The 27378-nt window shown below is 51.3% G+C and overlaps 6 protein-coding genes across 6 annotated transcripts; 1 reads left to right on the top strand and 5 right to left on the bottom strand.

Moving 5' to 3' along the window:
- Nucleotides 1-1099: 1099 nt before the first annotated feature.
- N7462_011458 (uncharacterized protein) lies at nt 1100-2549 on the top strand (the record flags this gene model as incomplete). The annotated part of the gene is made up of 2 exons (XM_057083172.1): nt 1100-2206; nt 2337-2549. The coding sequence occupies 2 exons, from the start codon at nt 1100-1102 to the stop codon at nt 2547-2549; spliced, it is 1320 nt and encodes a 439-aa protein (XP_056927911.1).
- Nucleotides 2550-2979: 430 nt separating this feature from the next.
- N7462_011457 (C6 transcription factor) lies at nt 2980-4814 on the bottom strand (the record flags this gene model as incomplete). Its single annotated transcript, XM_057083171.1, has 3 exons — nt 2980-3620; nt 3700-3992; nt 4087-4814. The coding sequence occupies 3 exons, from the start codon at nt 4812-4814 to the stop codon at nt 2980-2982; spliced, it is 1662 nt and encodes a 553-aa protein (XP_056927910.1).
- A 1067-nt stretch (nt 4815-5881) lies between these two features.
- N7462_011456 (NAD(P)-binding protein) lies at nt 5882-6929 on the bottom strand (the record flags this gene model as incomplete). Its single annotated transcript, XM_057083170.1, has 2 exons — nt 5882-6516; nt 6575-6929. 2 exons carry the CDS (start codon nt 6927-6929, stop codon nt 5882-5884), a joined length of 990 nt encoding a protein of 329 aa, XP_056927909.1.
- A 3680-nt stretch (nt 6930-10609) lies between these two features.
- N7462_011455 (uncharacterized protein) lies at nt 10610-11774 on the bottom strand (the record flags this gene model as incomplete). The annotated part of the gene is made up of 2 exons (XM_057083169.1): nt 10610-11557; nt 11649-11774. 2 exons carry the CDS (start codon nt 11772-11774, stop codon nt 10610-10612), a joined length of 1074 nt encoding a protein of 357 aa, XP_056927908.1.
- A 740-nt stretch (nt 11775-12514) lies between these two features.
- zfpA (uncharacterized protein) lies at nt 12515-14588 on the bottom strand (the record flags this gene model as incomplete). Its single annotated transcript, XM_057083168.1, has 3 exons — nt 12515-13456; nt 13531-13943; nt 14021-14588. The coding sequence occupies 3 exons, from the start codon at nt 14586-14588 to the stop codon at nt 12515-12517; spliced, it is 1923 nt and encodes a 640-aa protein (XP_056927907.1).
- A 12003-nt stretch (nt 14589-26591) lies between these two features.
- N7462_011453 (uncharacterized protein) lies at nt 26592-27350 on the bottom strand (the record flags this gene model as incomplete). The annotated part of the gene is made up of 2 exons (XM_057083167.1): nt 26592-26804; nt 26904-27350. 2 exons carry the CDS (start codon nt 27348-27350, stop codon nt 26592-26594), a joined length of 660 nt encoding a protein of 219 aa, XP_056927906.1.
- Between the last annotated feature and the right edge of the window lie 28 nt (nt 27351-27378).

Below are 27378 nucleotides of genomic sequence, written 5' to 3'. Positions count from 1 at the left end.
GCCTTCCAACGAACTTGATTTTCTGGGGGTTTGAAACCTGGGGAAGTTTCCAACGGCTTTTTAAAAGACAACCTGCTAAAGGAACACGGAACTCCCTGGACGGAAACTTGGAACTCAGGGGCAAATCCTTGACAGAACAAGGTTTTATACATAAAGCAAGTAGAGAATGATAGCCTCTTCGTTGATTCTGAGCATTACCAGCCACTTACTCCGTCTTTCTTTGCCCTGTTGTCATTCCAATCCTCAAAAAATAGTAATTGGCCTGTGCATGGTCAATACCATCTTCTTCCCCTCAATTTGACTCCAATCTCTGGATTTCCGATAGATCTGAGACCGCATTGCGTCCAAAAGCTCAGCCACAAGATCATAATAGCCAACTCACTTTCCTGCCCACAACCTGAAATTGCGGTCAAAGAATTTAAACCTGGAGGCCTGAGTTCTAGACAGTCTGTTGATAGCAGAGCACAACTGTTACTGCTAGTCCCCGGCCCATGAACAAGGATAGGCTAGCAGTCTGGCAAGTGGTATGTGTGTGACCAGAGCGCTAAAATATCGGTCAGCCTTGCAGTGTATGAAGCCAGCTGTCCTGCCGTTGTGCATTGACAATATCGCATCTGAAGACTTAGAAAGGGACTATATATTAGCGGTAGTCCACACCCGCAACAACCCGTGTACGACCAAGTCTTCCACAGACAAGCAGCTTCGGTTAATTGAGCACCACTTTATGCAGCCCAAAAATCTTGCTATCCTCTGAGGGTTGTTTTTTCTTTGCTTTCTAATTATGGTGAATGTCTTGGTTAGTCCTAGAGTTCCGAGGCCATCGTTCACCGACGAGGAAGAACGCATTTCAGAAATTCACGGCGCAAGTTCTCGGCGCTGCTCTCTTTTAAACACGCAAGGATCTCGTATCATTAGTGAAAGGTCCCAGCACTCAGTTGAGAATCATCCTCTCACTTGGAGCTCCTCCAAGAAACACCGCCAACAACAGAGACTTCGCCCACGAGAGGCACAGATTCAACAGAAAACAATACTAAGTCACTCTCGAGATATCCGTGACATGACTCAAGCAGGATTTATGACTAAATCTCATCCTGTGAGAATGGAGACCAGTCCCCATCTCCTTAGGCAAGTGGACCTTACCTACCGTGCAAGTACAGTTCCGCTTAGCAGCACATCCTTGCCAACTGCCTCTATCATTGAGGCCACAACCTCTAGGAGAGACAACTTCAATATCCTGTCCTCACATGCCACAAGAGGTTTCATCGAGGAGCCTCTTACAATTGCCACAGCAGACAATCGCAAAAGTCTGGGTCAGGATATGCCAAGAGCAGGCCAGGATTGGCTTTCGAAAACGCCATCCTTTGAGTCCAGAGCTGACGACGATATGTCCCCTACTTCATCATTCGAAGTGATGGATGGCTCTGAAGTTGATCAGATTACCTATCAGGGATTCCCGTCCCATATATCCAGCATGCCATGCCAGGTGCCCCAGAAGATCATGGAATACCCAACTGATCCTGAACATGTTGGTCCTCCCGCAATTTTTGAGAGTACCAACAACCCCTGGCTACCATTGATGATGGGAATCCATGGCGAGCAATGGCACACGCAATATCTGTCTTGCGGAATTTCTAGGTGGTCTAATTCCGAGAACATCGCCAATGGCTGGCCAGTCTCGGACATTATCAACGACACCTCTTTGGCAAGCTCTAACATACAAGAATGCGTAGTGAGAAATGGGATTGCTTCACATTTCACCCGCTACAACTCCACTGGGTTATCCCAGATATCAATCTCCAATGGGTCAGATTCAGGACACCTTTATCAAACACCACTGCTGGGACCTACATTCACTTCAAATGAAAAGCCTTCCATGGCACAACTCGATCAGCTTACATACCCAACAATTCAGGATGCAGCAGCGGAATCAGAGGTTGAGTTTCGTTGTAAAATGCCAGCCAGCCTCTCTACAGTCTCTCCAGAGTCAGCAGATCCACAACTTCTGGCAGACTCGACTTCCACCATGAACGACATGGATAAGAAAAATGCGCTACTTCTTGAATGGAAGCGATGTGGTCTATCGTACAAAGACATAAAGCGCATTGGAAAATTTAAAGAAGCCGAGTCGACACTCCGGGGGCGGTTTCGCACCCTCACAAAAGCGAAAGAGCAGCGGGTGCGGAAGCCAACATGGCAGAACAAGGATGTAAGGCCTTTGAATGGTCTATTTTCCCTCCCTTTTGTTACTATGAGACTTGATTCTACTTCACACTTTCATTGCTACAGACCAGAGTCCTGAGGCATCATTGTGCTAATCCATTATTTTGAAATTCTAGATTATCCTCTTGTGTGAAGCAGTAAAAGCATACGCAGAAACACCAAGTACGTACACGCCATTGGTCCATGAGCGCTTGCTCTCGAACACGGAGCCGCCGAAGGTATCATGGAAGAAGGTTGCACAATACATCTGGAACCAAGGAGGGAGCTATCAGTTTGGGAACGCGACATGCAAGAAGAAATGGTGTGAGATACATGATGTCAAGATTTGACGGCTTTCAGATCATCCGCTTGATTTGGAGCCTGTGATATGTCATAGGGAATGGATTATGCGAGACTGTTAGGGATGTTTGGGCTCAGATATCAGCAGAATAGGTACGAAGACGGATCTGTTTCATTTTCCTGTTCATTTGGCAACTTCAGTGTTCTGGAGTTGAAAAGCGACAGAGCCTAATTTTATGGGATTTCCAATCAATTTCTACTCCTATTTATCTGTAGTTTTGGGAAGTTAAATTCTCATCCGCATTCTCTAGTCGTACTATTTGATAAACGCAGCTTCCACAATTTGGTCATTGGTATGCGCCAAAATTAGGTTTCAGGGTCATGTGGGAAATTATTGGTTGGACATGGAGTTGCGACAAGAAGGATAGCATGTCCATTCAATTAGAGCACATATGAGCAAGGTTCTCCAGGTCTGTACGGCTAGAGTACCATCGGAGACCAACCAAGAACTTCTTCAAGCCATGTTCCATCTCCAAACTCGAGGGCATTCATCCATGGCATATCAGTCAAATCTATCATATTGTCCCCATTACACGCAGAATTGGGACCTTCATTGTAAAAGGAAGATCCTTCCTCCTGGGTTGTGGCTCCTTGCTTCGCCATTACCCACTGATGAGACATGCGCAGCAATTTGTTGACACGCCGAAAGAGATCGTCGTCTGATTGTTCACCAGCCTCCTGACTTGCAAGATCGGTCTTCTCAGTCATCCATTCCAATAAATCGACCATATTGACAGTATTTCGCACGGCCTCTCGGTCCCATGCTGGATCATCAAATGTCAACAGGTGCTTCAGTATCACCACACATCGCACAAGCTGGAACCAGAAGAAAAACGGAAATCCAATGTAGGCGCCGGGTGGGATAGTGTAAAAGGCATCTAACCATGATTTGACAGCATACACGGAGCGCCACAGTGACTCGAGATGCTCGAGTCCCGTCATAGAACTATTTGCGCTACTGTCGGACCAACAAGCGGAGAGAAGAGGATCTTGTGAACTAGCCAATCTAGTCACCTCATTTATACAGAGCTCAGCATAGTGGATTTGGGCAGTGAGCATATCTGTAGATCTCTCAGCTTCATGTTTAACCATTATAGTTCTAGGTTTGGTACATTCGATTTCTGGGTTGAAACAACTTACCTTGCCGTGGGAGATGAGCCACGCAGGCAGCTCTGAGCTCCTGAAGCTGGCCTTGTAGCACCTTGAGATACATGGAAGTTGCAAACGGAGTACTCTTCGAATCTTTCGTTTCATCGACATGGCTATGTGGGTCCCGAATATGCGATGCCTTTTGTGCTAGCACTTGTAGACGGACTTGGATCGCAAAATTTTCATCCAATTGGCAAGCTTTGGTTTTCTCAAGGTTATCAATCGCACTTTCCATCTGTGAATCCCATCGTAAAGGAACTATACGTCTAAAAGAAGACGAGATACTGAATACGACATTGTATTAGCTGAATGAAAGCCCGGCGGTTGGATATGGCAGGGTAGTGGTCAAAGTTAATCCAAGGGTAGAGTAGAACGCACATAGAACTAAGGACAAAACAGGCCAAGACTGCTCGTTGCTTTTCCAACATACCCTGGTCCGAGCTGTTGCCAACGCTTTGCTCAGGGCTACTCAGCCCTGGTGTCATTTTCGATATTGTAATCATCTCTGGTGACGGTGGTGGTTTTCCCAGCTGCAAATCATAGACCAGCGACATTGCCATCATCATCATCCGAGACAGGTTACTTGACCGTTGGAGGAAGGGATCAGTACTCCATGCTATGTAGGTCAGGATGCCGAGCAATATGTCGACACTCGATTGGTTTTCAAGCACAGAGGCCTTTGTAAGGTTATATTTCAACCTTTCCACGCGGGACAGCTTCTCTTGAGTGGACGTTGTCGCCACCGCGATGATCGCTTCCAGGAGGAAAGGCCGGTCTCGGCGCAGCTGCTCTATTGTAGTGCCGGGGAGGATGGTGATAAAAGGAAAACAGGGTATCATATGGTTCATGAACCGTTCTAAATAAGATCCAGCCTCATCAAGGTCCAAGTCATACAGTGGTGGCGGAGGTGCCGATGGCGATGAATTTGATGAGTTGATAGTACAAGAAGGACTTGAATGTGACGACGGAGCATCGGTCAATGAGGGCGGCGCCGTGTCAGGATTGTGATAATTTGAGGCCTCGCCATTGACTAGAGACTCAGACAAGTTTACTTTAGTCTGCTTATTGGTAGATACTCCGGTCGCACTGGCGATGGACTGGAGCATAGTCGTGAGGGTATCAATCCTACTCTCGAGCTTTGTGATGTGCGTGCCCGACTCAGAAACGCGAAGAGCTCGCCTCCGAGCTGAGTCTGACGGCTGGCAGTGTTTTTTAAGACGTGAACACCTAAGAGACGGTCAATCCGGGTTTCAACCGGGGTTCACGGCCGTGCAAGGAGACTGAAAACCACGATCATGCTCACCTTTCGCAGCTGGAACTATCGGGCCGGGCAACACATCGGCATTTCGCCCTGGCGCACTGCATGCAAGCTTTACCATATGAGCCAGAGCCCGGGGTTGGGCCTCGTTTCTCCATTTAGGCTAGAGGTTTTGCATTCGGTGGGGGTCATCTATACCGAGAGCATGAATGATAGCAAAAAAGAAGACAGGCGGCGAACAGTCCTTTGTCCGTTTGCTGGGTTGGACGTCACAATGGAACGGACTTAATTTGCCGAAGTCCGTTCGGCCCCGGTCGGATCGGGTTGGGGCCGTGCGAGTAGTTCGCAGGCCGTCTTGGTGCGAAAAAGAAGGGGGCCAGCGGATATAAAGGGGGAGTTGAAGATGTCAAAGTCAATTTCCAAGCAGCTGGCATTCAAGGAAGTCCATCTGAAATGACTGGGTCGGCTCTATATGTCTAGCTAGTGGTAGGGGAGTGATTCAATATCGCAAAGCCCCACATTTTCCGTAGTGAACAGACATTATAGGAATACTCGATTTCGTACCAGTTTTGTATGGTACTCCAAGTATACTCGAAACCATAGCCCCGTACCGCGCATGTCATCAATTGGAATGCTGTCAACCAGCTTCTCCCTGAATACTAATTCTTCAGACGTCATAATATTGAGCATGGCATTTTATTGAAGCTTACTTTTCAAGAGCCTATACCGTATTCTACTCGCTTGACATCTTTACTTCAAAAGGCTCCTATAGACGTGTACACATGACAAAGAGTGCCCTAGAATCCATGGATGTGACTTCATGATTAGAGTTATATTTTCCTCACTGTATATAAAATGTTTCAAATTCAAGGTAGATTAGCAACTAATAGATTGTACAGTGTATTCAAGCATCTCCTACAAGTATGGCTTCATCGTTGACAGGGTCTTACGCCACACAATATCCCCTGCATCCTTCTTTTTCAGCTCCGACATGACCTTCTCCTGCTGTAACTCCTTGAGCTTGTCGTTGACCAGAAAAAGCGAGCCGGACTGTCTCGTCCTATCCATTGTCATCCCTGGGCTCTGACCTGCAACCAGTGGCACGCCCTTCCCGCCGTACTTCGCGCTGGTCATCATATAAAGGATCTTTTCTGCAGCAGTCTCGGGAGATGTCCCAAACGTAGACATTACTGAGCCAACCAGTGGCCAGTACCACCTATTACCCCAGGCTTTCTTGAATACACCCGTGTCGACTCCTCCCGGGGCGTGATGGATAAACACCACGGTAGGGTTTTCTTTCGCGAGTTTAGACATGGTCAGGGTGGTGTACGTGCCTCCCGCTTGGGAGAGTGGAATGAGACTATGGTGGCCCGGCTTCTTTAGATCGAGATCGTCAAGGTATATCGACGAAGTTTCATAGCCAGCAGCGAGGACACTGATAATACGCGGGCTATTCGAAGAAGCTTGGAGCAGGGGCAGAAGGTGAGTGATCATCGACATTCTGCCATAGTAGGTCAAGGATTGCGCGAGTCCAATGCCCTCGGACGTTTCTTATCATGATTAGTTCACGCGTTCGCCAACAAAACTGCTTCCAGGAGTGGTACATACCAACTCGTGGTCCAGTGGAAATAAATCCAGGACTCATGTATAAGACGTCAATTTGTGTCTCGTTGGCTTTGATTTCATCACACATTCGTTTTATCTCTGCGAGAAGCGAAAGTTGACCTTCGAGCCAGATGATCTTGGCCTGCTTGTTGGACCGCCGAATCATATCAAGCGCAGGTTGATGCTTCTCGCCATTACGGCCCATAACATAAACCTTCACGGCAACGTTTGTCGCAACAAGTCGAGCCAATGTGGCTTTTCCAATTCCGTCGGTGCCACCCGAAAAAACGGCAATCCGAGGAGCTGTATCCTCCGTTATCCGGGCATTGGATGCCTTGACTTCTGCGTTAGAGACCATTACGGCGAGAAAATGATCGGACAAGATTTTGAAAACGAAGAGAATTTCCTCTATTTTCTAGAGGGTTGCAAGTGATATATACCCCTTTTCTAAAATCTCATGTTTTAACAGAGCAGAAGCGGACTTCCAAGTCCGTGTCCGTGTCCTGCGATTGCGTCGGAGAAATCGGTTTTAAGCCGAGTCACGAAAAACCCACGTTCACATTAATGAATTTCAATGAATCAAGCTTTTCTGTAACACACCATATTCTGTGTCTTTATATAGAGGCGTTTTGTTTGAATGAAAAGACCAGTCTTTAAAAGCCCCAGAGCGCGACAGACTCTCTGGGAGCTCGGTCGGGGTGCACACGACACCATCACCACGTTTTCCTTCCCTTGGACAATTATAGCTGGAGAGTTGTGTTTCGAGAGATATATCGCAAGATCAATAGAATTGATATTAGGTCTTGGAATTTTTCGAGCCAGCTTTAACCCAATGCTTATTTAAGTTTCCGGGGTCTAGCTTCTTTATTCAACGATGGATTCCACTTGTTCTTGCCCGTCGCTTTCTTCGTGACGTAAGCTAGTAGGCCACGATGATACAGTCAAATATGATTATTGAAAACTGCTTAATAAATTTCGATGGGAGCCAAGACTAATCACTGTTTTATAGGCAGCCCAGATAAGGCTGAGTCAACGGAGTATTGTTCATTTTCTTAATTCTATTTCTGCAAATTAGGAAGGTATGAAGAACGCGACCCCGAGAAAGTTCGCGTGTGTTAACATTATAATATTTCAAGCTATTAGATCGGTACTTCTGTCCTTATTTCTACTATGGCTGATAATAACAGTGACTCGACGAACTTTTTAGTGCACCATCAAGAAACTTTAAGAAAGGGAAGGAGTGTCATATAATAACGAGCACAAATTGGCACAAACTAGGCTCCTACACGAGTAATTACAAGATCTTCAGTAAACACCTCTACGGATGCAGTAGTTGGCACTGCTCAATGAACCATTTGAACTAGGATATTTGGACACAAATTGTTATGGAATAACCATATTTGATGTTATTCCGGTCGACCGGCTTGTTTCGGTTACGAATAGTACACATGACAGTATTTGTTCACGAAGAAGAACAAGTTGGAATCGGATTCCTTTATCGTCATTTCTTCGGCAAGCAGTGGATGATGAAATTTAGGTTATAGAAAGAGAATCCCCTTTCCTTTCAAGCTGAATCTTGAAAAGATTCAGTAGAGGGGAACTTAGGTCTTAGGTTAAATATAATAGATTCGCTTGGAAATCATATAGGAAATGTGACAGGTCAAGCGGGGTAGGAGGGGTAAGAAAAGCGAACCGTTATGGAGATATATTGAATGGAATCCTTTACAATTTCCTATCTAGATCTAGATCATATGAACTAGGAAAATAGACCTATACATGATCACAGAAACTGTTTGTCAAATATAAAGGCAAAAAAGCGGCCACTGCAAAAAGATGGGAACCTCATAGATCAATCAGACAGAATCACGTTGATCGATATCCGGGTCAATGAGGCTGCTCGGGCAAACCATACTTTCGAAGGATTGCATTGGTCTTACTCATATGCTCATGCTTACCTTCTGGGGTAAGGATGGAATTGATCAAAGTTATTTTCGCTATTTCTGCCTTAGCTTCGTTCACCTTGACTGAGTATATCTTCGAGTTAGGAGTGACATTTTTTGTCGGTCCTGATCCTTGGTTCGATCCAGAGCCAGATCCTGATCCTGATCCTGATCCTAATTTGGTCATTATGAACTTCTTGTTGAGTCTAAGAAATATTTATTAGATGATGTGCTTTAAAGCCGTTTATTGTTTTCTAGTACCTTCGGGAAGAATTCTAGAGGCTAGGATTTTGCGGGCCTCGAGAAGGTAGTTTTCTCGCTGAGATTGAGAAAGTGAAAAGTGATATGCTGAGTAGTGTTCAGTTGCTGATGCAAGAAATCGAGGAAACTGAGCTCTATGCGGTTGATTAAATACTCTTTGAAGCTTTGCTTTATGTCCTGTGAAGCTAATATGCTTAAATATAGAGTCAAGAGTGATTTCTTTTTACCTCTCTTCTCTTCCAAGAATAGAAAATCCAGCGAATCAAAAGGTGGCAATACTTCCAAATCAAAGACGTTATTGATCGTACGCGGTAATATACTGATCTCACATCTCTATATTAGCCTCAACACGATATATTTCCATTAATATCCTTATATCAGGCTCCACATATATATTACCAGGCCAATTTTCGAGCCGGGTGTTGGGGCTGTATTGGCTCAATTGACAGTTGCCGTATAAATCCCAACTCTTATTAACGTGTTTCATTATTAGTGCCTTGCGCCGCCCCCTAACTTCCGGGTTGTGGGTGCGCCACCTATTTTTAGTCACTCACTCATATTTCGTCATTTTTTGCTTCCCTAATTAACACCACTATCAAAATAAGCCTCAGTTCAATGAATCCTGTATGGTTAGGGCCTGCCTAGCTACCTCACGTATAGAGAAGCTTAATATCGCGCATTTAGCAGCAAATTTAGCATACCTATGACCACGCTTACCTATCATATCAATAAGCAAGCAAGGCCTAATATAACGTATTTCACTAGCGAGTGGGCCAGCCTCCCACCTGCTACTTTTTGAAAACACTATTTTTCCACCACAATACTAGATATTGATTTATCCTATCTACTAGGGCACTGGTTGATCCTATGCCCTATAATATTACATTCAGAACATCTGACCTGTATACGGAAAAGATTCTGCTTCAATATCCCGGCGGTGGATTCTTCAGCAGCAGTGTCGGGGAGAGCAACTCTATCGGGAGGAGCTTCATCGGTAGGAGTTTCAGGGAGAGTAGCTTCATCAGCAGTGTTTCAGCGGCAGCAAGTTTATCTTCCAATACCTCTGCAAAAGGGCGGTCGGCATTGCGCAGGATTATGATCACCGGATCTATGATATGAGTCGGTGGGATCATGGTGATGCTCAGAAAGAAACAAAATCTGAAGTTTTAAATTCTTTACCTCTCCACAGATGTTTTAGTAAAGAATTGGAGCACGATATCAGTCGCTGAAGAAGACAGAATGGATGGCGACTATGAGGGGTTGAAAAGGCAATCTGGTGATTGATGACGCTGGCTGCACTGTTGCCGGACCAGACTAGAAATGAACAGAGAGCGCAATCAAACCGAACAGGCCGGAAATGACAAGGCGAAGACCAGGTGATCTTCTATGAAAACTCTGAGAGAAAGCGCTGAACTACTTCGGATGCCTCCTCCGCGCTCGCTCTCGGATTCGAAAGACAAGGCATGTCCTCCCAGATCATCATAGATTTGCACTCATATTGATATGAGATGGAGAAACGTTTACGAGGCCTCAGTCATTACTATCGCCTCTTAAATATCTTTCTTTTTTTTGTGGATTCTCAAATGATGACGTCCCTTCACACCAATAGGGCTTGATAAACGACTTGAAGGCACGGATATAGTATACCATTAACTAGGTCGTATGAAGACCTCACAGTACCATAACCAACAAACCTAGAAGACCCAATCCCTTGCAGATTGTTAACGGCTCCAAGCTCTACTTTTCGTGTAAACATCATGCCATGCATTTCTTCTACCATGCGGTCATCGGAACTGCTTTATATAGTATTTATACAGGTCAAACTGCCCGCGCAAGCTCACAACACACTCGTCCCTCTCTCGTCGCCCTTCGGGAAGCCCACATCCCGCAGTACACGCTCCAAGGCGCCTGGCTTGTTCCGCAACGCATCGTACTCCGCCTCCGCCTTGACCATCAATGTCCCCGCCAGAATAGTCCCATTCAGCGAGACGACCCCGGGGTCTGCGACGTCGCCGGCCGCGGCTAGATCGACCGACACAGTGGCGTTCTCCTGGCGCCGGGGACATATCAGCATGGTCGAAGTCGTCATGGCGAGATTGTAACTTATCGCGGCAGGGCCGCTGGTCGGGTGGCCCGCGGAGTCTGCGAGGGTGGGGTCGAGGCCGCGGGCTGCGGCGACGGCAGCGTGATAGAGGGAGGTGTAGATGGCGAAGAGGGTTTGCGGGGAGGGATTGGGGGGTAGGGGGAGGGCGAAGTGTGCGAAAGGCAGAGCGGGGAGGGTTTGGAAGGAGGAGGGGGAGTGTGGGAGGGAGGCGAAGTGGTCGATGAGCGGGGTCCACGGGTGCTCGGGGTCAGGCCGGTGCATGGCCTCGACGGGGAGGAATTGGAGATGGCGATGGGGTTGACTAGCACCACTGTCATCACCGGAGTTGAAGAAGGCGAAAAGGCGTGGCTTGATGGACTTGTTGGGGCTAGAAGAGCTAGACGAGGAGGAAGGAGAGGTCGCCCAGGCACGCAGGCATTCGTACGTCGCTTCGAGGTCGGCCGGCTCGAGGAGGTCTGTCTGCGCCTTCCAGTCTTGGGTGGCGAGGATGAAATGATTTGGAATAACGGGGAATTTGTTTAAAACGAGGGCGTGGGTGGGATTAGTTGGAGGGAAATGAGCGAGCAGGAGGTCTGGCGATGGATTCTCGAACGGATCTGGTTTCGGTGCTTTGGGGCCAGATTCAGCGGGTTGGAGGTTGATGGGCTTCTTTGCTAGGGCTGGACAGTAGCGAAGTTGATACTATGTACCCATACCAGGCATAGAAGTTAGTTTGAGAGCTGTACTTCGAAGTCGGATTCCCAGCACGGGATGTGGCGCGGAAGTAACTCACGGGGATCCCGGCCGCGGTGATGATTGACAGGTGAGTTGAGGAGAAAACGAGATGGTTCCCCTCTTTGGCAGCTACGAACCGGCGGGCAACGAGCCCAGCGAGGGGCTCTGACAATCCTAATTGCATGGTGGGTGTGGGTGTGGGTGAGATCTGACGGAGAAGGAAGAAGGACGTGGGGATGAACGTGGGGGGGGAACCAAAGGCGGTGATGCGGATCGAGGCGATCGGGGTTCGATCTATGACGTGCGGCGAACCACGGGACGAACAGGTACCAGTGACCCGGTCAGCCCTACACCCTGCCCATCTAGACGACTCCGGAGACTTCTTCCGTTCTTCAGTGTCGGGGCTTGCAACAATCTACATTTGACCCGAAAGCTTTTTAGAGTTACTAAACGGGAAAACCAATTTGGTATCATGAGAGACATTCCATTAAAGCGAAGTATTTTCAGTTCCAAGACACCAGCCACCCCTGATCGCCTCCCCGAACCAGCGGGGTCGGGAACCAGGTGTGTAGCAAGATTCGCCGGTCACCAGAAGGAGAGAAAAAGAAAAGCCCAGGAGACCATGATCCCAGACGATGATAGAAGGAAATATCAGTAGACATAAGGATAACACATAATATCCCAGAGAAACAATCCACAACCCCCCAAAGGTATCATCGATCATCCGTATTCAGACAAATTGATCGTCAAGACGCCGCTCGCTGGTATACGGAAACATGAGACATGGCCACAAAAGAAAAAGAAAGAAAAAAACAGTCGAAGAAAGTACAAGAGGTTCTGATCCAGTCACAGGCACAGGGAGTCCTCGCAAGATGAAGTGAAAGGAAAGGAGAGGAAAATTAAAAACAGCACTCGTTCAGGTTATCAGGCCATCAATTCATGGAGGGAAATTTCATCGTCCTGCGAGTGGCCCAGGTCGGGCAGCCGCATAGCGGACTGGCCCATCAGATGCGTCGAGGGGCTGTCAAGCCATGGCCCGCGCTCTTCCTCATTGGCGCTGTGCACACCCTCGACGCGCTTCATTGTTTCGACGTCGAGGTCGGTGACATACGCGTCGCGCAGGGTTCCGTCTCCGGCACCGCCGGGTAGGCGTAGACGGACCTCAAACTCGTTGTTGAGCATCATCTCGTCCTTCCACAGGCGGCGCGGGCCGTCGAAGACGCAGAGGACCCGCTTCTTCGTCTTCATGGTGCTATTGGGGCAACCCCAGGACTGCGGATAGTTCCCACGGTTGTTGCGTCGTCGGGTTACGACGGCCCGGGAGCCTCCGTGCTTGGACACGGCATTGTTGGAGCCGAGGATCGAACGGGAGGATGAGGCGCTGAGCTTTGTGGATTTGGGAGCTCCGCGGCCGGCGCGCCAGCTCGAGAGGTCGTGGGAATCATCTTCGTCGTGAGAGTCATTATCGTCAAGAGCGTCGACGGGGCCAGCCACGTCCATCAATTGATGCTTCTCCATCGTTTTCTTCACCTCCTCGTCCGCGGCGACCTCGGCCAGTCGCTGCTGGTTGATGGCCTCCGATGGCTCTTCCTGCTGCACCACCCGCAGCACACAGTCGTCCAAGTGCTCGTAGAAGTCCTGCGCGCTGCTGAAGGTGGCTGAGCAAGTCGAGCACTTGCCTGTGGCGTCACTGCCGTAGTTGGTACCCTTCTTGCTTGACGCGGTGGGGCTTCGCTTGCGGCAGTTCGGTGGGGTCTGCTCCACGCCGTGCACCGAGGTCAGATGACGCTTGAACACATCTGCCCGATTGAAGCTCTTCTCCGCCGGGGAGCCCGAGCCGGGGCAGAAGCCGCACACCATGGTCCCCTTGTAATGGGTCAGAGTGTGGCGGTTTTGTCGTATTTGCGCGCGAACCCCTTGGTGTGGTACTCGCAGGTCACGATCGGGCACTTCTCAGGCCGCTCAGACTGGTGGGTGAGCATGTGGGCCTTCAGGTCCTTGAATACGCGGCCGCAGTCCGGGTGGGGGCAGCGGCCCTTCTCCTTGACCTCATCATCGGCTTCCACGCTACTCAATGCGGGGCTGTGCGGTGAGCGGCGGGATGGGATGGAAGAGATGGAGGAGCGACGGTCAGAGACGGAGACGGGTCGGGAGAATGCGCCAGCGGACAGCATCAATGGTGAGGGTCCAGAAAACTGCTCCATTGAGTCGCTATAAGGAACGGGAGAGGTGGCAGGAGAGTGGGGAAGAAAGTTTGTTGGTACGGTAGGGTAGGACCCATTGGTCTGGTCCGGAAAGGAGATGGTGGGCGTGAAACCCGGGCCGGATTGCACTGGCTGGATCAGAGAAGGATCTGGAGATACAGATTTAGTTCCATGCCAAGGGTCGGGAACGGGGAGAATTTCGCCAGCGTCAATCTTGAGCACCTACCAACAAATGTATCCGGGAATTTTTCCTGGTAGAGTCCGTCCATATCCAGCGCACCTCCCATGTAGTCATTGGGGAACAGGTCAGTCATGACCGCGGCGGGCAGGCCCAGACCATGGTTGGTGTTCATCCAGTTGTCGTGAACGACCTGTGCCGTTCCGGAATACGGTGACCCGATGGCGGAGGAAGGCGCACTCGCAATCGACGGCCCCGAGGCGGCAGAGCCGGTGGGAATCTGGTGTTCTGCCGAATGGGTCGGGATGGGCGGAGGAGTCGCCGGCATTGACGGGAAATTGGAGCTCTTCTGGACCTCCGCCGAGTCGGTATACATGGGTAGGGCGTCAAAGTATGAATGCGGGACCCGCGAGAAATCGGCCGCGGTCTGCTGGTACGGGTGGATGTCCATCGGGAAGTTAAACATATCCACGATACTCGGATCCATGGTCATGGGCTGGAAGTATGCGGATTGCTTGGGTCGGGACGCTTCGAGGGCAAGCATCTTGGTACGCAAGGATGGATGGAACTGGGGGAAGAGAACGAAATCCGAGGATTGGGGCTCTGCTGTCGACATGTGCTCCCGCGTCGTACGACCAGCTGAGGTTTTCGAGAGATCAGGAGGGATTGGGAGTCTGCGACTCTAAAGATTTCGAGAGTTCCAAGTCAGCCGGGGCACTTTTTCAATGATCTTCTTGTGTCTCGGACGGGAGAGGCTCCATGTGGCGGATCAACACATACCAGTGACAAGGTTCGGATTGCGGCCCGGTCACCCAACGTGCGAACCTCGGAATTATTCAATCAACGAGGCAACGTGCTGGAAAGGTGCACCACCACGGGATTCTGCAAGGGGAGAAAACGGGGGCAAACTGTCGCAGGTCGCATTCAGGTCGCAAGTCGCCGTGATTCTTTTTTTTTTTGGGCAAGACGGGCCGTGGAATGAGGTGTGGAGGAGAAGGGGCGCGTGGAAGAGGAGAGGGGGAGAGACCTCCTTGCGTCTTCGGTCTTCGGTCTTCGGTCTTGGAGGGTGCCACGGGGTGTGGAAGGGAGAGGCCAGAGGATGTTGGGAAGTAGAAGGTTGGGACAGTGAGGGTGGAGGGGGGTGCAAGGCAGAAAGGCAGACACCACGGCGCCGGCGGGTTTATATACAACCTGGGGTATCGGCAGGACCGAGAGTGGATAACAGGGGGAGGTTGACGAGGATCACAGAGATAGTTTGCAGACCGCACTCGATCATTGAGCAACCATGAGCAAGAGCCAGTCGGAGCGATCTGTCATGCGGTCAGAGAAAGTCGAGGGGATGGGGAATATTATAGCAGACGCATTGGATGCGCCCTACGGACTAGTTTATAGTCTTGTGCATCTCGGGGACGATCCAAGGGCCTCTGCCAATTATTCGCAGTAAAACCAAAACCAGAAAGGGAATAAATAATAATATTGTTCAGTGTAGGCGTGGGGATTGCCAAAAAAAAAAAAAAGAAAAAAAGAAAAAGAAAAAGAAAAAGAAACTAGAATTAAATAAAAGAAAAGAGAAAAAAGGATAAATCCAAATAAGACCAAATCGCATCGTCATTTTAGTCCCAAGAACCAAACACTAAAAACCAAAAAAAGACGAAAATCAAAAATCCTCAGAAAACCCTAAAACAGAAAATCAAAAATCAAAACTAGAAACGCAAAACACGAAAATCGACGCAAAATCCGAAAAGGGCAAATCGGACGGGTGACAGTACGGGAACCGTACCAGGACTCCCGGGCCCTCCACCACGAACCTGCGGCCCCCAAATCGACCGCGTGGGTGCCAACTCCCGAGGAGAGGCGGAGAAATACAGCGGTACCAAGCCGTACGAAGCCGTACGCACCAGGACTCGCCCAGATCGTGTGGGAATTACTGCTCAACCACACTGCTGGGGCTGTGCGCAGACAGCAAGGACAAGGGCAGGCTTAGTGCACCTGTAGGGTATGGCCCAGTAGCCCAGTGGCCCAGAGAGCCTGCTCTCTCTGGGCTACTGGGCTTCTCAAGATCCCGTCACCCAGTCCCCCCCAAAAGCATACCATTGGGACACAGACTAAACCTCTCGGATCGAGACTGGCTGGTGCAGTGGCAAGTTTGGCCTCGGCTTAGGATACCATCTTTGCTTTTTCTGCCCTCTTTCTTTCTCTTTCTCTCTTTGTCTTTGTTCTCTTGTTCTTTCTTGCTTTTTTGGGGGAGGCTTTTGCTCTAGTTGGGGGAGGTGCACATTCTGGTGACGATTATAGGCCGGGTAATCGGAACTATAGGAGACATTCTAGGCGATCCAGCAATAGGAAATTGGTCGGTACGTTTCTTGGTTTTGTTTTGTTTTTTCCCGCCCTTTGTATCATTTCTGGTGGAAATGGGGTTTCTTGTCTAATCCTTGTGGGATTCTTCATGAACTAGTTACCCGGCCTTGGACGTGCCCAAGTCCCGGGGCCCCGTCTGCGCGCCCAGCAAACAGGAAATTACACTTAGGGCCCCTTCTCAGCCCAATCAAACCTAGACGATTCGCTGGCGCGCTATAAGACATGGATCGGACTCAGCCTCCCTCAGGCGTCCTGCGTCTCTTGATTCTCTGAAGTCTCTCTTCTGACAGCGTTGTGGGGATTTTCTGTACCGCCCCTGCAGCCCCAGTATCCGGCATTATAGAAAGGGGATTCGTCAACGGGGGGTGGAATTAGCTTCGTCTCTCGCCCTACGGAGATACGGTACTTGTATACAAATCTTTAATTATGTATAATACGTATAATATATCCCAATATATGGGACTAATATATATGCGATTTGGAATATTTCAAATCAGATAAATGAATGATCTCACTATTTTCCCGCCTTCGGATATCACCCAGTCACATATTCTCCCTGTTAAATTTGTCATTTCTGCCCTACGAGCCCTCGGCCGGGAGCCCCACGGGCCCCCTCTCGCCTTCATGCGGGATTTCTCCGGGCAGCAGCAGGACAACAGAGAACGAGGAGACACCGGACCCGGATGAGAGATATGACTGTACTCTATACCCCCGTATTCCATGCAAAGAAAAAAAAAGAATACACAGGGCAGTCTAAAATTGAAAGTAAAAAAAAAAAAAAAAAAAACCTCCGTGCTGTACGGGGTCCTTGTCGGTATATTTGTACATCAGTCTCGCCTTATATGCTCGAGGGCCTAAGTACCTGCATCATCCATCCCCAATAGCGTGGAGCATTGCGGGCGTACAGAGCCGATAGATCGTATGTCTACGCGATTGTCCCGAATTGACGCGCCTTTTCACCCATGGGGGTAAATAGTGTGAGTGATGGTTGATGGGGGACGGGGGTGTCCGTGGAGTGGACCGACCGGAGCCACCAGAGATCGAAGGAATAATTATATGATCATCTCAATTTAGTCTCTATGGAAGAATAGTAATCCAATCGCCCGAAGTGACAGCTCCACGAGCAAACGCACTCGGGAAAGGGGAGGAGACGTCAACAGCACCCAAGATGTACCCGTCAAAGGGGCTTCCAAGTCGTGCAGGTGGCGATCGTCCTGTCCGAGCCTTAGACGATGATCGTCGGCGTATGAGGACTACATCGTATAGGTATAGGGGGGGGGAGGAGGGGGCAGAGGAGAGGAACAGGGGAGTGGGAGTGGAAGAAGGGGGGAGGACCGGGGTGGTGCCTAGTGGACACGAATGTCAAATAGTGTCCCCCAGTTCGTGAATGACATGTTACAGCCTTGTGGAATCCCAAGCGAGTCTTCACAGGGAAAAAGAGAGGAAGCCCAGACCTCTATACTGCTCGACTCTTGTTCAGAGTACGCAGCTGTACGGTGGGGACTTGAGGACGGCAGTCTTGGACACGGACGCTACTATTGAACTCCTCTCCCGCGGCCCATCGGCTGTCAGACGAACGAAGATCGGTGACAGGTGATTTTTTTTTTTAGCTCCATTTTATCTTTTCCTCTTTCGTCGATTTGTAGTCTTAGCTTTTGCTGATTGTTGTGGGCTCCCGGCAGACTCCATCATGTCCCGAATTAACTTCCTCCGGCCTATCCACTCTATCCCTGTATCCGCACCCTCAAAATTTAGGTATCGGTCACGCCGAACCCACCGGATACGGTGTGGATATTTGTGAGTTTTTGGCAGTGAGAAGATGACCCTGATGACAAAACGTGGTTTGAGGGGGTTGATCATCGATCTGACAGGGTTACATTACAAAGCGCGGAGGCCTCTGCTTGGAGGAGGGGGAATTCTGCATGGACGGGAAGAGCCATGGACGAGAGGGCTCGATGGGCCTGAGTTTCGAAGGGGCCGGGGAGAGAGAGAGAGAGAGAGAGCAGAGAAGACGAACTAGCGCCCGGGCGAACGTGAACCAGGGTGAAAGGGCGAGACCGACCAAAAAGGATGAGGGGGCTCGTCCCGACCGTCTGGGACCGACTAAGTGGCCGGTTCATGCGATCGCATCGAATCAGTATCGCGAACAAGAGGGTCGATAAGGTGGACCGGGCGATTCTTCCTTGGTTGAGACTAGGTCCGTCATAGTGGGAGAGAGCGCGATGAGGGAGGAGAGCGGGAGTGAATAGGAAATGAATAGGGAGTGAATAGGGAGTGAATAGGGAGTACAGAGGTATAGAGAATGTCCCCGGGTCGAGAAGTATGTCCGTCCATCTGGTCCATCTGGACACCTCTACATCTTTACATCTCTGCAACGACTTGCATGCTAGATGGTGGCATCCCTATACTCGCTCTCTCTGGTCTATCGGCTCCCCGGAATGAAACAATGACATTCCAGATCTCGACCACGTCAATCAGACAGGCCTGTGGGGTCCAGCCAGAACCAAAGAGCAGTCAGAAGGAGGGTCGCCGATCCCCAGCAGCATCGGCCACCTTCGTTCCCCACAAGAACCACCGCCAGACGAGCAGCGCATGTCAAACCCCGGCTGGGTCCCAGGATTGGTCCAGAGCAGAAGACTGCCCAAGCCCACGGAAATTGAGGCCTCGAACCGCTTGAACCAATCGACGGCCCCAACGGGCTTCCGAGCGAACGCGGGCGGGTCTTAGGGCATTGGCGGATGTGCGACCACGACTCGTCCTGGTTAGTCGTGGGTCAGTCGTGGTTTGTCTGGGGCGACGCTAAACCGCGGTGGGACGGGTCTGGCGCCGATCATTCTCAAATCAATTGGAAAAGAGCCAGGTATGTTTTTCTTTCTTTTGTTGGAGGGGGTATGCTCTTCTTCTTTTTCTTCTACGTGGCCAAAGTCTTGGGGGGCGGGATGAGGAGTTGGATTCTATCCGCTGTAGTTCGGTAATTACGCCTATACGGAGTATCTATGTGACAGTACACCAAGTTTCCCTCCCCTTTCAGAAGGGCTCCAAAGAGCCGCATGGTTTGGGTCCGTACAGTTTGAAATGGGGGCCGGTTCATCCCGTTGGTGCTGCCGCTACTGCTGCTCATTCTCGTGGCTTTCTCCGGCCTCTCCTGAACGCGCAGACCCCGGTCGGCGTGGGATGACGCTGTCCTCCCTTACTATGACTAGTTCCTCATGTATTCCGTAGGTCAACGCGCTTCACAGAGTATCGGAGGTACGGGAGGTACGGAAGGTGCGGGAGCGTATACTCCCGCACGGTATCCCACTTGGTCCCCGTTGTACATCATTGCCCAGGAAGGGCCTGCTGCCAGATTCACATGGGCCTTGCATTGGCAGCTCCCCCGTGCCGAGATGACAGGCTTTCGAGGGGGTTCGATAGGAGTCTGGAAACAAGCCCTCTATGCGCAGTGGGTCAAGAGGGTCAGACAGATCCGATAAGCATAGAAGGGAGAGGGGAAAAAAAGGGGGAGGAGGGAAGGGGGAAGGAACACACTTCCAAAGATCCTCCCAAATATGGCAAATGAAGAATATCCAGAAGCAGCAGAACGGCCCAAAATCAGCATGTTTTCAATGAAGATGGTCATCATGAGGATAGGGCTGAGGATCCCCCGGTACGGTCCCTACGCTCCGGGCGAAGTCAAATTCCTCGGACTTTGCCGCATAACGTCCTCTTTTGGAAACTTGGCTTCTATTCTGACGCTGGAAGGGAGGGTGGGAAGCCTTCCAAATCATCAAACCCCCAGACCCGCATCGGAAAAGCTGGACAGAGCCAATCCTGAACGAGGAAGGCATGTTCAATTTCGGACTGATATGGTCCAGGTCGAACCCAACGCCATGCCCGCAGCCCTAGCGTGTAAGAAGCGGGTGTAGGGATGACGGATGAGCTCGAATTTCCCCTTTGGAAACTAGTTCGGCCTCACCGCGTTAGTGTGGTCCAGTTTGGTTGGGATTTGAATGGGGGGGGGGGGACGGGGGAAAGAGGCTTGGAGGGGGCTTAAGGGCTGCTTCGGAGTGGCCGTCACTAATACGACCGGGCTCTACGACGGGGTGTGGCTCTTGGGACTTTGGGGGGGCTTTTGTGGACGGTCCAGTCGGTGAGGAGAGCGCGCCAGCTTGGAAACTAGCGCCACGAAACCCTGCCCGAGCCACATTCGGCCGCAGAGTGGGCCCAATCAACAAGGTAGAGAATGTCTCAAACTGATGACTATTGGCTACACCGTCGACAGGGAGCGGGTCTGGCGACTGGCGTGAGGCGCAGCAGGGCCTTCTTTCACCGCTACGTATAGTATACTCCATAGACTGCGGATACTCCGTAAGGAAAGAAAATTACCAAAAACGGAAAAGAATAAAAATCCGATCGTAGGATCCTTCGGCGATCCCGGCGCCAATGTCTAACCCCATGCGAGCCAATGCTGCACGACGGCGTACAGAGTACATGAGGTCATTTCCCATCTAGCGCAGACCTCGTATTGATTCATGACCGACGGGTTCCGCTCTGATTCGGGGACGATGGTTCTCATGGTTCTCGCTCTCTGCCCTACGGCGGCTGCAGGACGATAACCCGGTCCCACTGCTATTCCCGTCAGATGTGCATCCGCCAACGATGCTGCCGGATTGGCTTCGGGCAGACTCGTAAGGCCAAGTGCAGCCGATCGTTGCAGAGTGGAAACGAACCTGGAGTGTGGCAGTGCTTTTCTTGTCCAGATGGCGAGATGCAACCTCCGGCCACGAGGTAACGTGTAAAACGTCGTCCATTTTCCCACACAGGTTGGACCGTTAGGCTTCTCCTGCTCCTCGTCAGCAGCGTCATCGAAACGGCCCTTCCGTCTCTCCCTGTGTCCAATTTTCCTGTTGGCTGTTGGCTGTTGGCTAGTGGCAGTTTCCTCTTCCCTGTCTCTGGTCGTGGGGAGCTCCCGTCCTCAGGACCAGCACAGATGGTCCCCGGCAGCTAATCACGGTGCACACCGCGGCCCTGTCTCACCAAACGGGCTCACTCTGAAACACCCTGGCGGAGGGGAGCGGGAGCCAGTAAGCACCAAGAACGGGGTTGTCGGGAGGAACAGTCCCCATCCCTTGCGGACCACGCGTGATGGAGCCGGGCCTCAGGATCCAATCTGCGTCCCGCACTCGCTAACGCTGCTCATCCTGGTCCTAGTCGAAGTCGACAGTGGCCACGGCGTGGAAAGGATGATTAGGGTAGCCCAGCAGGCTGGGGGCTCCACCCTCAGCCGTCACCACGGTCCTGGGACTGTCAGACGAGCCAGGTCGGCGAGGCCACCAAACCCTAAGGTGTGTGGCCCTGCTGCGATAGGATCGGCGACCCCGACGCCATCTTTTCCAGGCCCGCCATGGTGGATGGGATCCCAATGTCTCGGGTCCGCACGGTCATGAGGGTGTTTCCTCGTCCGTATTCCGGATAGTTTGTGGAGGCCAGATGTGGTGGTGCGGTGATGCTGTGCAATTGACCGGGCTTGAATGTGGGCATTTCACATTTACACGGTTCTCTCTGCTCCTCTCTATCTCACACACACAACCTCTCTCTCTCCAGCTCTCCGGGCATTGGAGGGCCGACATCTCCTCTCGCCCGGCCTGCAGACGATGAAGTCGACGACAACGGGAGGGATTCGCCCGTCAACATGATACCCAACTCGGCAAACGGTTGGTCCCAGTGGAACGTGACCCGTGGTAATGGGAAGGAGTGCCATAGTTTCCAGTCCATGGATCCTGCAACGGAACTTCAAGTATAGCCGCAACCCACCTGGCGCAGACTGTGTCCTGGGAAATAAATCCCTGAATCCTGGCTGGCATTCTTGGAATGCTAGATCTCCGAGCAAATCCCCAGACTCGTGGAATGCGCCCGCACGGCCACGTGGGGTTCTCCAAAAGCCACGTTCCCAATACACTTCAGACTCTTCCCCCGATCCAAACATCCAAACATCCACATAATCACGTATCCACGTATTTATATGTTCACATATTCGAATATCTCTGGATGAATCTCGGAAACTAGCGCAGCGTTTCTCGGATTCCAGGGCCTTACTATAACTCTATGTCAAGCCGGTCTTCATAAGTATCCAAACGACATTGCCCTTCTAAGTGGAGTACAGCCCTGTCGAGGGGAGATGAGTGCAGGAAGGGTCGCCTTTCTCCCCAACATCTTGCCCAACAAGTTCTAATGACAGGGTCGACCGTTATGACCGGGATTCCCATCGCGGATCAAGCGTTTTGATGTCGCTTCCTTCCAATCCTTGCTCGATTCCCGGCCATCACTGGCAACCCAATAGATTGATCGGTCCTGCGGCAGGTACACGTCCAAATCAGCGACGACCTATTATGGATATTCAATGCGACGGCGATAGGGCATTAGGGTGCTTCGTCGGGCTTCCTGGCCCGACCCGGGGACGATCGAACTGCCCTCGACTCCGGAGTCCAGGCTTAACCCCGGCGCTTCCCCACGGCCCCCTTGCTGCTCTCCTCTCGCGATTGGCTCGTGCCCGTCGTGGAACTGGGATTCCCCTGTTGTCCATGTGGCCACGAAAGGGCCTCCATTGCTAATTTCAGCGTTTTGAGGATCCTCCCCCCTCCCCCCGGTCAATTGGTCTGGAGCCCCTTGAACCCCCGGCTTGTTTTTGTTTATTTGCTTTTTTTGGGCAGCGATCCTGGTCCTGGCCCTGGTCCGGATCCATCATCCCACCCCAAACGGGAGCCAGGGACTACCCCCTGACATCCAGCATGGCCGGTGCGGTCGCGACGAATGGGGCTTTTCCGAATGCTCACGCGATGGATTTGGCTGGGCAGTTCATGATAGCCAGAGGAAGCATCGTCCGCGAACCTACCTCCTCCCCCTTCTCCTCCCTGCCACCCGATGCAACGGACAAGTCGTACAAACCAAATATATCCACTCTCCTTCCGAGGGCCCGACTGCTTTTATTTTTATTATGTTTCGTTTCGTTTCGAGTGGTGTTACTCTATATTACTCCAACGTTAGCCTGACTCTCCTTGAAACCATCTCCCCAGTATGGAATTCGTTTCAGACCCCAGCCCGGCCATGTGCGTAGCGACCATGCATTCCGCATTTACCCTGCGAGATGTAGATATCCTTATCCTTTCCCCAGCCCCCTTTCTCTGCACTTGCACCTGCACCTGCACTCGCATAAAAAGAAATAGCCAACCCTCGTACGGCAGGGATCTCGTGCGATGTCCTCAGTGCCATTCATTGGTGGGGAGGGGGCGATCGCCCGCATCGAACTGAACACGTCGAAGGGGGCCGAAAGAGGAAGGATGATAGGTCGCTTCGACTTCACAGCGACTCGCTGTCTTCTTTTTTTTAGGGGGGAAGAAGGGGGGGGGGGGAGGTGGTTTGCTCTCCATCCCAGATCCTGGGTCCCTCGCATATCTGACGCCCCATTGTCCGACATGACAGAAAACGTGGCCTCTCCGACATACCTTTCTTGGAACTAGTCCTGCTACCGGCCCCTCCTCTCCTCCCGTTGTCGTGCAGGGCCCTGGCATTCCAACCCCCGTAGAAACGTCACTGTATGTGCCATGTCGGCCGGTCAAAACCGTCAGGACAAATTGTCAAGCGTGATTCTCGGACCTCTTGGGCGGGCCTCATCGATGGCCCAACTGACACGCATGCAAACCTCACGATGTTGGTAAACAATGTATATGTTGTTAAGAACAAAATATCGTATTTCCATACATCACTGTATATTTCTATACACGTGTCTCTATTTATTTCTAACGTATCTCTATTTAATTCTAAGCTTATCTTTATTTGATTACAAAGGCATCTACACGTCTAGTATATATATGTTAATATATATTTAGGCATACGTAGTATACTTTGCTTGCTACTATCCTGCTATCCCTGCACCCTCATATCCAACTCCTTGTCTTCTACTCCAACTTGATATCCACTCAGAGCTGCATCTCATCCTCGTCCTTATCTCCTCCCAAATTCCCCTAGTATCCAAGTATTGTAACCGCTTATTCCTCCTTCCCTTCCGCCCCCAACTCGTTTATGCCTTAAGAACAAGCTTCCGAATACGACGCCTCGTCACCAGCCATAGTTTCAAGAAGCGATTGGAAAAGGTGTTCAATCTGACGCGCGCCACCCACCTCCGCCCGCAGAAAGTTCCGTCGACCATCGAGGGTCTCAGAGTTCAGGGTCCAGGGAAAAGGTGGAGGAGGGGGAAGCGAAAGCTCGTTCTAGGCTCTTGGGGTCTCTCCCGTTCAGGATGATCAACACGAGTGTGGGACAAGTGCCACACGCCTAGAGAAGAACCCGCGAATGCATACACTTCTCACACCTCCCTTTTCTTATTCCCTAGTAACGCCTCTTTCTGAACCTACTGCCCACTACCTAGTGCACTATTGAAATTGACTTACACAGAGAGTTCACAGTTCGTGGCGTATTTTCACTCGCCCCTCTTTCGGGGGTTAAGTCTCGGCCTCGCCGATTTCCATTTCCGGGTCTGATAGGCGAGGCCGTTTCCCGCGCAGACGCGTCTGAGACAACCTAGCCTGTATTCTTCACGTACGATAGAGGAGTGGACGGTGGGCGAGCTTCAGATTTCGGGGGCGGGAAAAAAGAAAAAGAGATACAATATACCGAAGCGGCATGGGGAAGGCCACAGAGAGAGAGAGAGAGAGAGAGAGAGAGCATAGTAACTGCTGTTCTAGGGCGTGAAGTGTTTCGTGGGTTCGTGGGCTCATAGGTTCATAGGTTCATAGGATAGTTCATGGGTGTTCCCCTCCTCCTTCCTCTCGGCGCTCGTGCCACCCAGAGCACGGGTGTCGAGCGGGGAATGGGAAGAGGACGCGACGATTGCTGAATGGCGCATTCAAAGGTGAATGATCGAACGGCTCGGTTGATCCCGTCTAGAGGCGGGGGCGCGGGTTCGTGTTCGCGGGACTCGACTCGAGTGGGGTCAATCCGGAGGTCGATCCTTTCACGTCCAAGAGCCAAGAGTACAAGGGGCGAATGTATAGGGTACAATGTATACATGTGAAGCCGGCCGGGACGAATAGTCTCCAATCTCCAAGCTTGGCATGGGGCCTGGAAACACCCTCGATGCCATCGATCCGGCGGAGTTAGACTGGAAGTCTTTCACGGGGAGGGGTCGAAGTATATTCCGTCGAAGATTTGCAGAAATGTCGAGCACGGACGTATGGAGAGTATAGTTCACCGTCGGTGGACTCGTGCAGAGTGTACGGAGTACCGAAGACTAAAGTACATCCGGTACATCTTTGTCCTTTACATCCTGGACATTCTGTATCATGAAGAAAAAAAAAACAAAGGTATGGGGGAGGGAGCGAACCTCAACGCCACCGTCCATTCCGCTCCGGATCGACGCCTGCTTTGTCTGTCTCCCTCTCTATCTCTGGTGCCTGAGCGTTCGCCCGGGTTCGACACGAACCGAACCGAAAGCCGCCCTCCCATTTCACGAGGGGCCCTGTCCAATCGCCCCGTCGCGGGTGTCAGCCGCTAAAGACACTATTGCTGCAAGATAAGCTTTAGGCCAGAGGCCCTCACACGTCCACGGGGATCCTCGTCGATTCAAGGAGGCTCTGGCTACGATTAAAGCATGACTCGAGGATCGACCAGAATTTCCTTGATGGAGGTCTGGGGATCAGCATCTGTAGCTCGATAGGCCGGAAGAGATGATCCGGAGTACTGTGTGCACGGAATAACGGAATAAACGGAGCATCGCGGAGAGCGGATCGAACTGATCGACCTGTGTGCGATGGGTGGGGGATGATGTACCCGGACGATAAAGCGATCAAAAGATAGCCTGGACGATAGAGTATACGCGCCCACAATTCACCGAATCATCGGATATACCTATTGTCAATACAATACTATCATACTACAATACTACGACCACTACAGTTACTACTGCTGTATAGACTCTGCTAGACCTCTGGAAACTTGGAATCGGCGCGATGATCCTGGGCCCTGACATCATTTTATCATGCAGATCTCAAGGAATGCGGTCTCGTTCTATCTGCACCCAGGCACTAGCCACTAGAATATGAGTACGGTCAAATTGGTGGCTTGGAGAGACGGCCGCGACGTGGATCCCGTCTGATTGCCCATCGATGGGCAGAGACCAAGGTGGGCGATCTTCGTAAGCTTCTTTCAGAATAATTGCCCAGTACGGGAGATAGAGAGGGGGGAGGGGGGGGGGGGGAAATAGAAGGATGGATCGACCCATCCTAAGTCACTTTTGCACCCGGGCACCAAACCGGGAGCCCGTGCCCCGGAGGATGGGCGCGATCTCAGTTGCCTTGAGATCGAGCCCAGACCCTGGCGCAGCAACGGGCCCTGGCCTTGAGTGTGCTCTTGTTCCCGGGGAGGGAGTGGGGGGAACGGGCCCCGAGGTGTAACAACCCGAAGAAGGAATGTCGCGATGGAGAGACGATGAGAGGGCGAACTGCAGCGCGCAGACAGTTACACCGTGACACGATATGCTATCGGGGGGTGTCGATCAACCCCGAACAATATGAGCCAACCACCCGGACTAATGGATTACATATGGGAAGAGGGGAGGGCAAGAGGAGACGAAAGGGGAAAGGGGGGTGAATGCAGTATGAAGGCCGATGGTCCCCGAGATGGGAGCACGAGCACGAGCGCCGGGACAAGGGACAAGGGACAAGAGACAAGCGAAAGGTGAGAAGATGGATAGGGAGAGCATGGAGAGGATACCCAGAAAGGAAAGAGCCTTTGTAGCGCTGAGAAAAAGAGATAGAGAGGAGAGGCCGGGGGAGAGGTCGGCGCTTTGGTGGCCTGTTAGGGTTATGGTTGTCTGTGATGCGTTGGTTGGCAGGACTCGGGATAGGGTTATGACACGCTCCATGACTCGGGACAATGGCCGCGCAGGTCCGGCCACGTCCGGCAACGTCGGGAACCTTGCCCATTCGTGCGCCTGCAGGCGAGAGACGTGCAGGACGCCCGAGTACGAAGTCCAGACAGCCACCATTCCAGACGCGACGGGGATCGACGCTGCA

This window comes from Penicillium macrosclerotiorum (genome assembly GCF_028827735.1).
Source record: "Penicillium macrosclerotiorum strain IBT 26536 chromosome Unknown utg000012l_segment0_segment0, whole genome shotgun sequence".
Taxonomy (NCBI): domain Eukaryota; kingdom Fungi; phylum Ascomycota; class Eurotiomycetes; order Eurotiales; family Aspergillaceae; genus Penicillium; species Penicillium macrosclerotiorum.
This window is presented reverse-complemented; position numbering and strand designations above follow the sequence as displayed.